General features: G+C 40.7%; 1 protein-coding gene across 2 annotated transcripts in view; it reads left to right on the forward strand.

Annotated features, from left to right (window-relative positions):
* Nucleotides 1-18,386, forward strand: part of LOC118402851 (protein kinase C-binding protein NELL1-like) — a 387,979-nt gene that overhangs the window by 55,452 nt on the left and 314,141 nt on the right. For both annotated transcript variants that reach the window (XM_035801186.2, XM_052478791.1), the window contains exon 3: nucleotides 11,641-11,791. In XM_035801186.2, the coding sequence (XP_035657079.2) occupies nucleotides 11,641-11,791 (151 nt within the window). The remainder of the gene's footprint in view (nucleotides 1-11,640; nucleotides 11,792-18,386) is intronic.

Genomic DNA, 18,386 nt, shown 5'->3' on the forward strand with positions numbered 1-18,386 from the left:
AAAAAGCTGGGGTTTCTGGCATCAGTCTTTTGTTCATATCAGCCATCGTGTTGTAGTCCAGCATCTGATTCAGCCTGACCATGACATGAGTTGTTGGAAATCTATGCCCTTGTTTGGTGATGCAGCGTTCCCTCACACGAAGAGACTCCTGGCTGGCCCACGGTTCTCACATATTAATTTTATCAATAAAAAAATGAACAGTCAATAGCCGAATGTCTCCTTTGCTGTATTTTACTAGGCTTGGTTAGCTAGCTAACATTAGCTAGCTAGCTACCATGCTATTCGTTCTTCCACCAATGTTGAGTAGCTAATGTTACACAACTATGTTTTGGTTTCTAGCTAGTTGGCATGCCAGCTAATATTAGCTTGTTTTAGTCAAAGTGCAATTTCTTTCTCCTACAACTAAAATCCATGCAACATGTTCATGTTAACTACATTTGTTAACTAGTTACTAATGTTAGTTATTGACTGTATTGGCTGTAGTAATTTGACTTAGTTAGCCAGCTACCTTTGCTAACATTACAGCTGCTACAGTGCTAGCTAGCAGAGATAGATATTATAGCTAGCTAGATTGCTTTGCTGACAAATAATAGGACAGTTTCTTACCTTGTTTCGGAGTCGCATTTGGAAGGTTGTGGCAGTGAGGTGTAGATAATTGCAGACTGAGTACCAATGTAAATGTTATCTGTAACCATTTCCATGGCTTGGTGCGACAAGTAGAAATTCCGGAAGTTGGTCATTGTTAGCTACAGGAATATATATATATATATAGTGGGGAGAATTTGATAACACACAGCCAGGGCAACTAGGGAGTGGCTCCGTAAGAAGCATCTCAAGGTCCTGTAGTGGCCTAGCCAATCTCTAGACCTGAACCAAATAGAATATCTTTGGAGGGAGCTGAAAGTCCGTATTGCCCAGCGACAGCCCCGAAACCTGAAGGATCTGGAGAAGCTCTGTATGGAGGAGTGGACCAAAATCCCTGCTGCAGTGTGTGCAAACCTGGTCAAGAACTACAGGAAACGTATGATCTCTGTATTGTAAACAAAGGTTTCTGTACCAAATATTAAGTTCTGCTTTGCTGATGTATCAAATACTTATGTCATGCAATAAAATGCTAATGATTAATTAAAAATCATACAATGTGATTTTCTGGATTTTGTTTTAGATTCCGTCTCTCACAGCTGAAGTGTACCTATGATAACAATTACAGACCTCTACATGCTTTGTAAGTAGGAAAACCTGCAAAATCGGCAATGTATCAAATACTTGTTCTCCCCACTGTATATACACTGCTCAAAAAAATAAAGGGAACACTAAAATAACACATCCTAGATCTGAATGAATGAAATATTCTTATTAAACACTTTTTTCTTTACATAGTTGAATGTGCTGACAACAAAATCACACAAAAATGATCAATGGAAATCAAATGTATCAACCCATGGAGGTCTGGATTTGGAGTCACACTCAAAATGAAAGTGGAAAACCACACTACAGGCTGATCCACCTTTGATGTAATGTCCTTAAAACAAGTCAAAATGAGGCTCAGTAGTGTGTGTGGCCTCCACGTGCCTGTATGACCTCCCTACAACGCCTGGGCATGCTCCTGATGAGGTGGCGGATGGTCTCCTGACGGATCTCCTCCCAGGCCATCCGCCAACTGCTGGACAGTCTGTGGTGCAATGTGGCGTTGGTGTATGGAGCGAGACATGATGTCCCAGATGTGCTCAATTGGATTCAGGTCTGGGGAACGGGCGGGCCAGTCCATAGCATCAATGCCTTCTTCTTGCAGGAACTGCTGACACACTCCAGCCACTTGAGGTCTAGCATTGTCTTGCATTAGGAGGAACCCAGGGCCAACCGCACCAGCATATGGTCTCACAAGGTGTCTGAGGATCTCATCTCGCTACCTCTGGCGAGCACATGGAGGGCTGTGCGGCCCCCCAAAGAAATGCCACCCCACACCATGACTTACCCACCGCCAAACTGGTCATGCTGGAGGATGTTGCAGGCAGCGTTCTCGACGGCATCTCCAGACTCTGTCACGTCTGTCACGTGCTCAGTGTGAACCTGCTTTCATCTGTGAAGAGCACAGGGCGCCAGTGACGCATTTGCCAATCTTGGTGTTCTCTGGCAAATGCCAAACGTCATGCACGGTGTTGGGCTACCCGTCCCCAACTGTGGACGTCGGGCCCTCATACCACCCTCATGGATTCTGTTTCTGACCGTTTGAGCAGACACATGCACATTTGTGGCCTGCTGGAGGTAATTTTGCAGGGCTCTGGCAGTGCTCCTCCTGCTCCTCCTTACACAACGGCGGAGGTAGCGGTCCTGCTGCTAGGTTGTTGCCCTCCTACGGCCTCCTCCACTTCTTCTGGTAGCGCCTCCATGCTCTGGAGACTACACTGACAGACACAGCAAATCTTCTTGCCACAGCTCGCATTGATGTGCCATCCTGGATGAGCTGCACTACCTGACTCCGTCTTATGCTACCACTAGAGTGAAAGCACCGCCAGCATTCAAAAGTGACCAAAACATCAGCCAGGAAGCATAGGAACTGAGAAGTGGTCTGTGGTCACCACCTGCAGAACCACTCCTTTATTGGGGGTGTCTTGCTAATTGCCTATAATTTCCACATGTTGTCTATACCATTTGCACAACAGCATGTGAAATGTATTGTCAATCAGTGTTGCTTCCTAAGTGGACAGTTTGATTTCACAGAAGTGTGATTGACTTGGAGTTACATTGTGTTGTTTAAGTGTTCCCTTTATTTTTTTGAGCAGTATATATTCTTGCATATGCTCCTAAAAACCAATGAGGAGATGGGGAAGGCCGGACTTGCAGTCCATTAAGCATCACAAATAGAACCAAGTTATATTTTAGGTTGGCTATGCTTGGCTATGCAGCCTCTCCCAAGCAGTGTGGGTGCAATGATTGAATAACATGTACGGTATACGTGTACATTTATTTTGCATGTATCAGTCTAATAAATACGTTTCATATATGCTATCGGAAGAATAATAATGAGATTGTGTTCATAAAAGTCTTAGGTAACATTGGCCTATGGCAGTTCTAGTGTTAAAAAGAGGTGTAGTTGCATTCGCAACCGGACTAGATTGTGAATGATTCTTGCACCAGAATGCAATTGTTTACCTGCGGCAAGGGAGATTTGCTCAATAGCTATTGTTCGCAAACTGCAGCAGCCACCGAAAGGATTCATTCTTGAGTTTGAGTGTGGAGCAGAGTGCAATCACTTGTTTGCATTCATTATTGACCCATTTGATCATTTAACATCTTTAAACACTTTTTTCCTACTTTATGCTGCCTGGAGAATGATGATTTATTTTTCTGAGCCCATATGATAGACAGTTGGTGGTCGGAGGGCGTATTAATCCTGCTGTAGAATTCAGCTGTGCAACAACACAAATTCAGGTCAAGCTCACACAGGTTGCAACAAAAGCCGACAGACATTTCCATGGAAATGGGGTGATAAAGCAGATTACTCCATCATGCACTGGACGGACAACCATCAGTGGCGGTCAGTGCCATTTAAGATGAGGGAGGATGATTTTTTCGTCATGAGCATGGCCTTATTTTTATTAAAGCGTATTGGATGACTCTCATTCATATTCCTTTCACCAGTTCAATGTAAACATAAATATTTTTAAGCTAATACATGATACTAAGATTTTCCCTCACCCATCATGAGGTTGCTAAAACGTAGCCTTTTGAATGAAAGTTTACAACGTAGGTGCACACAAGTCGAGAGACAAATTAGAGGTGACACATGGACAGACAGCGACATTCAATACCACCTGATATAGGGTGAAATCATTAGTCCAACAGTTGCAAACTAGAGTTTCTATTGGACAGATTCAGGCATCTTTATCCTCGACGGAATGATTACACCCCCCTGATCATGCATAAACACAGTTCACTTTCATAGCAGCTAGGTTGTATTCATTCTCGCATCTATGCGCTCTCCTAGTCTCATCTCTTCCCTTGCTTGTGGACTTCAATGCACAACCATCAGCTGTGTGTGACCAGGGGATAAAACCTTTCCAAGCCAAACCACTACACACAGCCTACATTGTTTTCACCATTTTAGCTAAAGTAACATCATAGTCAGCATAGCTAATAGAACTAACTCGTTAGTAAACCCGCTATATTCGTGCAGTAACATTAGTGTACAGTCAGTAAGCATTTCCTGCGCAACAGGAAGTTGCCCCCATCCCTCCTGCTTAATGGGCAACTTGTAAATTAATAAGAGGACAATGTATTTTTAAAGATGAGACGTTGAGGATGATAATATCACTTTGATAACATACAAGTTAGCCAAACACACTTGAGTTAAAATGTGCACTTCATATTTCCATATTATAAAACTCATGTAGTATACAGTGTCAATGTTGATGATCACTATGTTTGATGTATAGTTCAAAGATGACATGGCGTTATACCCTGAGTTGTCCTGAACAGAATGAGCCTATGTTTGTTGTATTGTGAATAAAATTTGCTGTGCACCACGCATCTGAATGAACCTCATGACTCCATTCTATGCGCACCAACATGATGATCTCCTTCTGTGAATTGCCTTGTGAAAGCTTAACATTGTTTGATCATAATTTATATTTTAGCTAGACATGTTGGCAATAGGAACAAGCTTTCAAATGATGGCCAACTGACCCAGATTGTGATTTATAATGGACCGTTGTTGGATTGCCTAAACAACAAGCTATTATGAAAAGGCAGGGCTGTGTCCAAAACAACTACAAGTGTGCTTGCTCTAGTTCCTCAACAGCACAGCTCGATGAGCTAAAAAAAACACCTTATAGAAGAAGACTCTTCTTTGAAAAGTGCATTGGAAGATGTGTGGCTACTTGGAAACACTAACTAGGCCTCACACCCAGACCCTTGGATTTTTTTTGTCTTATGTTGCACATGGTTGTTTTGTTTTGACAAGATGCAATGCCATTTTACAGTAAACAAATTGATAACAGAATATCAGAACGCTTATAGGGAAGGACACTCAACTCGCACAGCACTTACAAAAATTACTGATGATTGGCTGAGAGAAATTGATAATAAAATGATTGTGGGGGCTGTCTTGTTCGACTTCAGTGCAGCATTTTACATTATCGATCTTAGCCTGCTGCTGGACAAATATATGTGTTATATGTGTTATGTGTTATGGCTTTACACCCCCTGCTATAATGTGAATAAATAGTAACTTGTCTAACATAACACAGAGGGTGTTCTTTCATGGAAGCCTATCAAATATAATCCAGTTAGAATCAGGAACTCCACCGGGTAGCCATTTAGGCCCATTGCTTTTTAAAATTTTTACTTACGAAATGCCACTGACTTAGAGTAAACCCAGAGTTTCTATGTATGCGGATGACTCAACACTATACACGTCAGCTACTACAGTAACTGAAATGACTGCAACACTCAACAAAGGGCTGCAGTTAGTTATGCAGATGACTCAACACTATACACATCAGCTACTACAGCGACTGAAATGACTGCAACACTCAACAAAGGGCTGCAGTTCATTTCAGAGTGGGTGGCAAGGAATAAGAGTGGGTGGAAAGCATTATATTTGAAACAAAACACTCACTGAACCCGAAACCTCAACTCAACTATGCATGTCAATCTCTCCTGGCTGAATGTGGAGGAGAGATTGACTTCATCACTACTTTTATTTCTGAGGTATTGACATGTTGAATGCACCGAGCTGTCTGTCTAAACTACTGGCACAAATATCAGACACCTATGCATACCCCACAAGACATGCCACAAGAGGTCTCTTCACAGTCCCCAAGTCCAGAACACACTATGGGAGGCACACAGTACTACATAGAGCCATGACTACATGGAACTCTATTCCACATCAAGTAACTGACGCAAGCAGTAAAATTATATTTTTAAAAAACAGATGAAAAAAATACTTGGAACAGTGGTGGTGGTGGAGTAAGGGCCTGAGGGCACACAGTGTTTTGTGAAATCTGTAAATGTATTGTAATGTTTTAAAATTGTATAAACTGACTTAATTTTGCTGTACCCCGGGAAGAGTAGCTGCTGCTTTGGCATCAGCTAATCGGGATCCATATAAATACAAAAATGTCCCACATTTTCCCAAAACATTCTTTGCATGTTACTAAATATATCAGCGTTTTTTTAGATTTCATTATCAACAAATGCTGCATAAGCACACTAGATGTAAAATGCACATCAAATAGGATTCAGTCTTGTGTCAGGTGAACTTTCTGTCATCTTTAATTGTCACATAATCTCTAAACGTCTCCCTTTTAATTGCTATCATGGTTATGCACGTGCTTTAAATTTTTATTCTGTAACAAACATTTCAACGGTTCAGTAACCACAGAAGCTGGGAGGTGGGAGGCAAGTACAGCATGAGGAATTAATAATAAATAGACATGAAACAAAACAATATCAATGCAGACCTGGGGATGAAACTGAGGAAGTGACAGATATAGGGGAGGCAATAAATGACGTGATGGATTCCAGGTGAGTCCGATGACGCACCGGTGTGCGTAACGATGGTGACAGGTGTGAGTAATGATGAGCAGTCTGGCGACGTCGAGCGCCAGAGAGGGGGAGCCGGAGCAGATGGGACAATTTAAATGTATCCCTATCCATATAGGCCGATTCCCACAAGTGTAAGGGGTTAAGGGAGATGTAGTGGGACCAGTTCGTGAGGTAGGATTGTATGTGAGGAAATGTTTGCAATCACGTTGTTGCAGGAATTAAATTCCTCTGTTTTAATACCCAATTAAAATGACCATAATTTCCGGACTATAAGCCGCTACTTTATTCCCACGCTTTGAACCTTGCGGTTTATACAATGACGTGGCTAATTTATGGATTTTTCCCACTTTCACAAGATTCATGCCGCCAAAAAACTGAGCACCGTCACATAATGTGACGTAAATCGAGCGAGCTCAAACTTCCCATCATTCTGATTACGGTAGTAATTTTGTCACCCTTATCCTGGCAATGACACGGAGAAATGCATATGATGCAGCTTTCAAGTTGAAGGCGATCAATCTGGCTGTTGGAAAAGGAAATAGAGCTGCTGCACGGGAGCTTGGCCTTAATGGGCGATGATAAGACGTTGGAAAGCAGCGTGAGGAACTGACTCAGTGCAAAAAGACAACAACAGCTTTCAGAGGGAAGAAAAGCAGACGGCCCAAAGTATTTGCAGCCACTCGACATCCGTGTAAATCGTGCATTTAAGGTGGCGCTCCTTGTTCAGTGGGAGGCTTGGATGACAAGTGGGGAGAAATCCTTCACTAAAAAATAGCAACTTATGGTCAAGTCTGCCAGTGGGTTCTGACAGCGTGGAGCATTGTCAAAAAATCCACTATCATCAACGGGTTTCGAAAGGCTGGACTGCTGCGTGTTGAAGGGGCAGCATGAGCTCAGCGGAGTATGTGCCTCCGGATGAAAGTGACGAGAGCGACAATGAAAACGATCCAACATCGGATGAAGCAATTCTGAGGCTATTCAACTCCGACACCGAAGGAGATGGCTTCAGTGGTTTCAGTGCACAGGAGGAGGAAGATAGTGACCAATGACTTTCTTGGTAGGCCACTGTTTAATTTGTTACAAGCCGAGTTTCGTTTAAAGGCTGTGTAAAGTTAATTTGTTTCAATGTACCGGTAGGCACCTGAGGCTTATAGACATGTGCGGCTTATTTATGTACAAAATCCCAATTTTTTTATAATTTAGTGGGTGCAGTTTATATTCAGGTGCGCTTAATAGTCCAGCAATTACAGTAAACACTGTCAATTCATAATAATTTGTATGACTCTTATTTGTATAAAATGGACAGAGCCCAGTCTTAAAGTCAACCAGCAGCGTTTATTCACCAGAGTACTGCCCATTATACATTTTACCACAGGTTATAAACTGAAAATGACTTCATTAGTTTTAGTACTAGTCCGTCTCATCTCCGCTCCAGTACAATGGCTGTATGGTTCTCACATCGTCTCTCCCTATTAAGATCATTTATGACCGAGCCAAGGCCAGCCTGTGTAGATAAGCCTTCTAGCCAGTCTGGCTATAAATTCATTCATTTCTACCAAGGTACAGACAGTAATTGTTCTAATTCTTGATTATATTTACACACATTATATTCAGTACTAGGGTTACAAAGAAAATTCATACATATACAGTAACATAATAGTATTCTGATTAGTACATATACAGTAACATAATAGTATTCTGATTAGTCAGTCCTGATTGAAATGTATACATAATTAGTCATTATTGATAAAAATTCCCTTAACACACGTTCAAACTAGCTGACATTTGTGTTGGGATTACAATATATTCAATCTGACACTGTCTCACTCTACAATTCTTTCAGAGTTGGATTCCTTGTTTAGATTTCTTGTCTCACAGACATTCATTGACTAAAGGACGAGGGGCCGTATGTATCAAGCTGGTTTAGCATCAGCTCCCCCCCTGTCCATTTAATCTTATTTATTGTGATCTTCAAGGCTAAACTGATCCTAAATCAGCACTCCTCCTCTGAGACACCTCAGATTAGTGATTAGTGTCTGGCCAGCTGGATTTGTGTGTGATGCTGGTGACTCAGACAGTGGCCTAAAAAGGAGGGACTCCATCAGTATCAGACAGTTTTTCACTACATTGGCAGGATTCCTTCTCTTCTCCTTGACGCATCCTCCCATCAGGGTACCATAGCAGTAGACACTCTGTAGAGGGACACACTGGCCATATCCTAAATCTATCTGAACTACTGCCTACTAAAACTACACATAGTGCATTCGGAAAGTTTTCAGACCCCTTGATTTTTCCACATTTTGTTACATTACAGCCTTATTCTAAAATTGACTGAATTAATACTTTCTGAATACTTTCCGAATGCACTGTAGCCCTATTATGTAGTAATTGTACTACGTACTATTTAGAACATAGCCTACGCTTTAGTAAAAACAAATTCAGTAGACAACAAATTTCAAGATACTAGCTAAGCTCACCCATCATAAGAATGCGTAATCTAATGCAAAACTGTGTTGATTCACGCCATTTGTTCATTTAGGTACAGCAGGTCTCCTTATCTGATTATCAGCTGAATATAAGCTGGTTTCAAACACATGTGACTCTGAAAAGATGATTTACTTCCTCAAAAGGGTTCAGCGATTTCTACTAGATTAAAAGCCAAAATGAGTATAACATCCTGGCATTTAAAGCATACTCAATTTTCAAAGTTTCACATACTATAAAACTATTGTCGCATACATTATTAAATGCCTACTATTTAGAACACTAGTATTCGTATTCACACACGGCCACTGTCTCAAATGAGCCTATTCCCTATATATAGTGCACTACTTTGACCAACGAGGAGGCTATTTAGCTTAATTGGTTAAAACATCTTGGTGACCGGGGGCAGAATTTTCACGTCCGGATGAAATGCATACCCAAATTCAACTGCCTGCTACTCATCTACAGAAGATACGATATGCATATTATTAGTAGATTTTGATAGAAAACACTCTGAAGTTTCTAAAACTGTTTGAATCATGTCTGTGATTATAACGGAAATTACAGTGCCTTGTGAAAGTATTCGGCCCCCTTGAACTTTGCGACCTTTTGCCACAATTCAGGCTTCAAACATAAAGATATAAAACTGATTTTTTTTGTGAAGAATCAACAACAAGTGGGACACAATCATGAAGTGGAACGTCATTTATTGGATATTTCAAACTTTTTTAACAAATCAAAAACTGAAAAATTGGGCGTGCAAAATTATTCAGCCCCTTTACTTTCAGTGCAGCAAACTCTCTCCAGAAGTTCAGTGAGGATCTCTGAATGATCCAATGTTGACCTAAATGACTAATGATGATAAATACAATCCACCTGTGTGTAATCAAGTCTCCGTATAAATGCACCTGCACTGTGATAGTCTCAGAGGTCCGTTAAAAGCGCAGAGAGCATCACGAAGAACAAGGAACACACCAGGCAGGTCCGAGATACTGTTGTGAAGAAGTTTAAAGCCAGATTTGGATACAAAAATATTTCCCAAGCTTTAAACATCCCAAGGAGCACTGTGCAAGCGATAATATTGAAATGGAAGGAGTATCAGACCACTGCAAATCTACCAAGACCTGGCCGTCCCTCTAAACTTTCACCTCATACAAGGAGAAGACTGATCAGAGATGCAGCCAAGAGGCCCATGATCACTCTGGATGAACTGCAGAGATCTACAGCTGAGGTGGGAGACTCTGTCCATAGGACAACAATCAGTCGTATACTGCACAAATCTGGCCTTATGGAAGAGTGGCAAGAAGAAAGCCATTTCTTAAAGATATCCATAAAAAGTGTTGTTTAAAGTTTCCCACAAGCCACCTGGGAGACACACCAAAGAAGGTGCTCTGGTCAGATGAAACCAAAATTGAACTTTTTGGCAACAATGCAAAACGTTATGTTTGGCGTAAAAGCAACACAGCTCATCACGCTGAACACACCACCCCCACTGTCAAACATGGTGGTGGCAGCATCATGGTTTGGTTTGCAATGAAGAAGTACGGCCATCTTGGAACAGGGTAACACTTTTGAGAGTTGGGCAAGACTTGAAAGTAGCGTTAATTTGTGATCCTCCTGTATTGAAAACATAGACCTGTCTTCAATTTGATCGATTAGTAACGTTTAAAAATAACAAAAGTTTTATTACAAAATTATTTTGAAATGTTTTGGCAAAGTTTACAGGTAACCTTTGAGATATTTTGTATTGACTGCGCAAATTGGAAGCTGTTTTTTTCTGGCTCAAACGCGCAAAATAAATGGACATTTTGGATATTTATGGACGGAATTAATTGAACAAAAGGACCATTTGTGATGTTTATTGGACATATTTGAGTGCCAACAAAAGAAGATCGTCAAAGGTAAGGCATGATTTATATTTTATTTCTGCGTTTTGTGTAGCGTCTGCAGGGTTGAAATATGGTACTCTTTGTTTACTGTTGTGCAATCATCAGATAGTAGCATCTTATGCTTTCGCCGAAAAGCCTTTTTAAAATCTGACATGTTGGCTGGATTCACAACGAGTGTAGCTTTAATTTAGTATCTTACATGTGTGATTTGATTTTTATATAATTTTATTTTAATTTGCCACTATTCATTTTCCCTGGCTTTTGGCCAAGTGGGACGCGACTGTCCCCCTATCCTAGAGAGGTTAAGAACAAATTCTTACTTACAATGACGGCTCCCCCAGCAAAACCTGGGCGACACTGGCCAATTGTGTGCCGCCCTATGGAACTCCCAATCACAGCCAGATGTGATGCAGTCTGGATTCGAACCAGGGACTGCAGTCATACCCCTTGAAAAAATGTAGCAGTTAGCAGTGTTTCAGGCCCTGCCTCAGACATTGTGTGTCTCTGTGTGTCCCAAATGACCCTATTCACCCGGGTCAAAAGTATTGCACAACATTGCGAACATGTTGCCATTTGGGACACAATCACATTTCTGTCTTTTCCCCTACTTGGTGAAGCCTGAACCTTAGCAGGCACACAGGATGTCGACTCGTCGACTATGAAAGCAGCGAACATGCGGTTCCCTGATTGCTGTTCTTTCTCTCTCATCCCCCAGATGTGGGCAGAGCAGTCCGCGCACCAGCCCACATCACAGAGAAGGTGGTGCAGCTCTTCAGGAGTAAAAGTGAATTTACCTTCCTGGCCTCCATCCAGCAGAAGTCTTCCACATCAGGAGTCATCTTCTCCATCCATGAATCTGAACACAGGTAATGCATCTTTAATCCTCTTATGATTGATGATGTAGGGGAAAGGAGTGGGAGATGTGTATCTTGCTGACTGCATGGTTTTGTACTTGCATAATTTGGACAGAAAAAATCTGTTGCCTATTTGTTTTTATCTCTCACACTGGCAAATGACGGAAGGAAATCACACTTGAAGGAGGAACAGACAGTCATTGATAATCCAGCATCTGTACATAGTGCACACTGACATGTCGTGTAAACCTTAACTTCTTGCGTCGAGCCAACCCGGATCCGGGATCATAACTACAGCCTCAAGCCCATTACCATAACGCAACGTTAACTATTCATGAAAATCGCAAATGAAATTAAATCAATATGCTAGCTCTCATGCTTAGCCTTTTGTTAACAACACTGTCATCTCAGATTTTCAAAAATATGCTTCTCTACCATAGCAAACTAGCATTTAGCGTTAGCATTTAGCATTTAGCAGTAGCATTTAGCGTTAGCATTAGCAGGCCACATTTTCACAAAAACCAGCAAAAACATTAAATAAATAATTTACCTTTGAAGAACTTCGGATGTTTTCAATGAGGAGACTCTCAGTTAGATAGCAAATGTTCAGTTTTTCCTGAAAGATTTTTTGTGCAGGAGAAATCGGTCCGTTTGGTGCGTCACGTTTGGCTACCAAAAAAACACGAAAATTCAGTTATCCAAACGCCAAACTTTTTTTCCAAATGAACTCCATAATATCGACTGAAACATGGCAAACAATGTTTAGAACCAATCCTCAAGGTGTTTTTCACATATCTCTTCAATGATGTATCGTTCCTGGAAGTATGAGTCTCCTTCTGTAACGCAAGGTACAATGGTTGCCACTGGGAATTACGCACCGATTTAGACAAAGGGCACCGGACGGCCCCCTGGCAAATGCAGTCTCTTATGGCCAATCTCCCAATGATATGCCTACAAATACGCCACAATGCTGCAGACATCTTGGATGAACGGCAGAGCGCATAAGCTCATTCACAGCATATTCACAGCCATATAAGGAGACGTTAGTAAACACAGCGTCAAAAATCCTGTTCATTTCCTGTTTGAAGTTTCATCTTGGTTTCGCCTGTAGCATTAGTTCTGGGGCACTCACAGATAATATCTTTGCAGTTTTGGAAACATCAGAGTTTTGTCTTTCCAAGGCTGTAAATTCCATGCATAGTCGAGCATCTTTTCGTGACAAAATATTATGCTTAAAACGGACACATCCTTTTTATCCGCCCCCATAGGTTGAAGAGGTTAATTAACTCCCCCTCCAGCCATTTCAAATACCTTCAGTCACAAATGTACATTACAGTATCTCTGTATTTTGTGCGTGTCTGTGCATGTGTATCTGTTTGTGAGTTGTGCCCTTATCACAGTCAACACACATATACAGTAAACTCCAGAAGTGTTGTTATTTTGGCTCTATACTCCAGAACTGTGTATTTGAAATGATACAATGACGGAGAAAGTTACAGAGGCATAAATATCATACCCATCAAACTAACCTCCCCTCATATTGCAATGGTGAGAGGTTAGCATGTCTTGGGGGTGTGATATTTATGTGTGTGAAATTACTCACTCACCATTATTCACGATTAATTCAGGATTATTCATTATCATGGTAGCATCCACACTAATGAAAGTGTTTAGAAACATATTATATTCTTATTTACAATAAAAGTGACTCCAAAATTACACAATACATTACTTACCATACATTTATATTGGGCACAAAATAATCTGAAACACAACCAGAACAAACAGCAAATGTATCCAACAAATGTGTAGTCACAAGCTTGATGTAGTCATTGTGTGCTATGAATATGGGACCAAATATTTTTGGACTTTTGGTCCAGTAAAATGGTGGAACTATGTCTCTAAGAGCTTTGCACACCTGGATTGTGCAATATGTACCTTTTATTCTTTCCAAAATTATTCAAGCTCTGCCAAATTGTTGTTCATTGCTATACAGACATGTTTAAATCTTGCCATGGATTTTCAAGCAGATTTAATCAAAACTGTAACTCGCACAATCAGGAACATTCACTGTCATAGTAGACAACTCCAGGGTAGATTTGGCCTTGTGTTTTAGGTTATTGTCCTGCTGAAAGGTGAATTTGTCTTCCAGTGTCTGGAAAGGTTTTCCTCTTGGATTTTGCCTGTGCCTTAGCTCCATTCCATTTAGTTTTATCCTCACTCTAAAAATGCTGTGTTAAAAACAACCCAATTTGGGTTATTTATTAACCCAGCGATGGTTAAATACTGGACAGTGGGTTGTTTTAACCCAGCCAGTTGTGTGTTACGTGAATAACCCAATAGGTTTTAGGAGTTGGTATTACACAAACATGGTTTAACTTCTTGCGGCGACCCATCCCGGATCCGATATCGTGACTACGGCTCAAGCTCATTACCATAACGCAAAATGCAAAAAAATATTCTTAGAAATATTTAACCTCCACACATTAACAAGTCCAATAGCTCAAATGAAAGATAAACACCTTGTTCATCTACCCAGCAAGTCAGATTTCTAAAATGTTTTACGGCGAAAACATAGCACATATTTATATTAGACCACCACCGAAACAAAAGACGAGAGGCAGCCATTTTGTCCCCAAAAAATATAAAATTATAAAAGCAGGGTTAAAAAATAAATCATTCACTAACCTTTTGAAAATCTTCATTAGATGACAGTAATAGTACATGTTACACAATACATTTTCTTTTTCAATAATATGCCATTTATATCCATAAATCTCTGTTTACAATAACGACATTTCAAAAAATGCTACTCAAATGTCCGGAGAAATGATGATAGCTCCGACAGATAACGTCAGATAACAAGCAATAAACATGACTAAATATACATGTTCTACATATAGTTACAAAGATACACTTCTTCTTAATGCAACCGCTGTATTACATTTATTTTTAACGTTACAGAATTCGTACACTGGCTATACAATGAGACGGCGCTCAGATATTAGCAGTATGTCTCCTCTACATTTGGAGTCCACAGAAACCCAAAATAACCACATAAATATTCCCTTACCTTTGATGTTCTTCGATCAGAAGACGTTTCACGTTGTGTGTCTCTGTATTAGCATATGCTAATAGATATGCTAACAGCTTCAGCTGACATGCACCCAAAATGACTTCGGATCCCGCACTCTTGCGCATCAAAACTTCAAATTTACATATTATATGTCGACTAAACTGTCAAACTATGTGCAGAATCGAGCTTTATGATGTTTTTAGCATGTAAAACAATGATTAGCGCGAACAGACAAACCGCCTTCAATTGCTGTTCCTTGGAAAAGAACGTGCCCCAAATCGGCCGCGCGCAATAGAGTGCATGTATTTGAGAGTGACCCGAACATTTTCGCCCGCCAAATGACGAGGGCTCGCGGGATTCTCACAATGAACGCGCCATTTGAAAGCAGGCATCGCGCTGAACACATACATACTGTTCCCAGATCGGTAGCTGCCTGGGAAGGGTGGGGGCGATGACGTCAAATTTGACCCAACTTTTCTCTTGACAAGAGAGTTTGGGAGAAAGGCTGCCCTGAGAGTTCTGCTTTACATACAGACATAATTTAAATGGTTTTAGAAACTTTAGTGTTTTCTATTCAATAATAATTATTATATGCATATATTAGCAATTTTGGGAAAAAATATTTTCAGTTTACTATGGGCACGCACTTCCTCCAAAGGGGGCAGTATTGAGGCCTAGTCTTAAGAGGTTAACCTCTTAAGTCGACCCACTACTTTTTCGAACATTCTGTTAAAAATCGTGCAACATTTCAGCGCCCTGCTACTCATGCCAGGAATATAGTATATGCATATGATTAGTAGGTGTGGATAGAAAACACTCAGACATTTATAAAACTGGTTAAATCACGGCTGTGACTATAACAGAACGTGCGTTTCATCGAAAAGTGCAGGAAAATCTGATCACTGAAAATGGAAAAATATATCCATGCACCACTTCAACCCATTGATAAAGGTGAACCACATTAAATGGGGCCGAGGTTGCAATACCTACAGCTTCCACACGATGTCAACAGTCTTGTCATTTGCCTACGATTTGTTTCTTGGTCAAACGGACGCAAGGCAATGCCTTTCTTCCGGTCTCCGACTGGATATTTTGGTTGAGATTTACCCGGACATTATTTCCAGACGTACAGCTATGGAATATACATCGCCTCGTGATCAATTTGATCGCTTATTAACGTTTACTAATACCTAAAGTTGCATTACAAAAGTATTTCGAAGTGTTTTGTGAAAGTTTATCGTCAACTTTTTTAATTTAAAAAAATTACGTTACGTAATTACATTACGCTAATTATTTTGTTTACGTCCCCTGCGGGTCTTTTGGGGTGTTACATGCTATCATATAATAGCTTCTCATGCTTTCGCCGAAAAGCATTTAAAAAATCTGACTTGTTGCCTGGATTCACAACGAGTTTAGCTTTAATTCAGTACCCTGCATGTGTATTTTAATGAACGTTTGAGTTTTAACGAGTACTATTAGCATTTAGCGTAGCGCATTTGCATTTCCAGAAGTCTAGATGGGACGCCTGCGTGTCAGGTAGGAGCAAGAGGTTAATATAACCATCAGTTGTGCATTTCTTACCGTCATGCTGGGTTGACCTAGCAACTGGGTCTTTTTTATGTAATCCTTAGGTTATTTTCAGGAGGCATGGCTTTCAACTAGATCTTGGCCACCCATGAGAATAAATAAGAGCATGAGAATAAGACCACCTTCTCCCAGCTATCCACTGCACTGAGGCAAGGAAACACTGTCACTACCGATAAATCCACATTTATTGAGAATTTCATTAAGCATTTTTCTACGGCTGGCCATGCTTTCCACCTGGCTATCCCTACCCCGGTCAACAGCCTGCGCTCCCCACAGCACCTCGCCCAAACCTCCCCCACTTCTCCTTCACCCAAATCCAGATAGTTGATGTTCTGAAAGAGCTGCAAAATCTGGACCCTACAAATCAGCCGGGCTAGACAATCTGGACCCGCTCTTTCTGAAATTATCTGCCAAAATTCTTGCAACCCTATTACTAGCCTGTTAAACTTCTTTCGTATCGTCTGAGATTCACATAGATTGGAAAGCTGCCGCAGTCATCCCTCTCTTCAAAGGGTTAGACACTCTAGACCCAAACTGCTACAGACCTATATATATTCTACCCTGCCTTTGTAAGGTCTTTGAAAGCCAAGTTAACCAACAGATTACCGACCATTTAGAGTCTCACTGTACCTTCTCAGCCATGCTCATGGTCCTAAACGATATCATAACCGCCATCAATAAGAGACATTACTGTGCAGCAGTATTCATCAACCTGGCTAAGACTTTCGACTCTGTCAATCACAACATTCTTATTTCCAGACTCAACAGCATTGGTTAATCAAATGATTGACTTGCTTGGTTCACCAACTACTTCTCCGATAGAGTTCAGTATGTCAAATCGGAGGGCTTGTTGTCCGGATCTCTGGCAGGGGGTGCCACAGGGTTCAATTCTCGGGCCGACTCTCTTCTCTGTATACATCAATGATGTCGCTCTCGCTGCTGGTGATTCTTTGATCCACCTCTACGCAGACGACACCATTCTGTATACCTCTGACCCTTCATTGGACACTGTGTTAACCTCTCTAGAGTAGGGGGCATTCTAAATTTTGGATGAAAAGCATGCCCAAATTAAACGGCCTGCTACTCGGGCCAAGAAGATATGATATGCATATAACTGGTAGATTTGGATAGAAAACAGTCTAAAGTTTCCAAAATTGTTAAAATAGTGTCTGTGAGTATAACACAACCGATTTAGCAGGCGAAAACCTGAGAGAAATCCATTCAGGAAGTAGTTTTTTGGGGGTTTTGTAGTTTTCTATTCAATGCCATTACAGTATCCATTGACTAGATGTCCACTAGATGTCATGCAGTTCCTATGCCTTCCACTAGATGTCAATAGTCTTTAGAAATCGTTTCAGGCTTGTATTCTTATAAATGAGGAGTAAGACCATTTTGAACGAGTGGACCCGCCTTTTCAGGCGCATGTACATTTCTTGTTTACCTTTTATATTGACAACTTTATTGTCCGGTTGAAATATTATAGATCATTTAGGCTAAAAAACAACCCGAAGATTGAATATAAACATTGTTTGACATGTTTCTATGAACTTTACGGATACAATTTGGATTTTTTTTGTCTGATTGTTTTGACTGAGTTTGAGCCTGTGGATTACTGAAGAAAACACGCTAATAAAACGGAGGTTTTTCGATATAAAGAGAATTCATCGAACAAAAGGAACATTTATTGAGTAAATGAATGTCTTCTGATTGCCACCATATGAAGATCATCAAAGGTAAGGGATTCATTTTATCTCTATTTCTGAGTTTTGTAACGCTTCTGCTTGGCTGGTTACTGTTTGTAATCATTTGTCAACTGGGCTAAGTTCTGGGCTAGGTATGTTCTGGGCTAGGTATGCTTTAGCCGAAAAGCATTTTATAAATATGACACTGTGGTTGGTTTAACAAGAATCTTAATCTTAATCTTTAAAACCTATGTAAAGTATG

Source organism: Oncorhynchus keta, chromosome 2 (genome assembly GCF_023373465.1).
Source record: "Oncorhynchus keta strain PuntledgeMale-10-30-2019 chromosome 2, Oket_V2, whole genome shotgun sequence".
Lineage (NCBI taxonomy): Eukaryota > Metazoa > Chordata > Actinopteri > Salmoniformes > Salmonidae > Oncorhynchus > Oncorhynchus keta.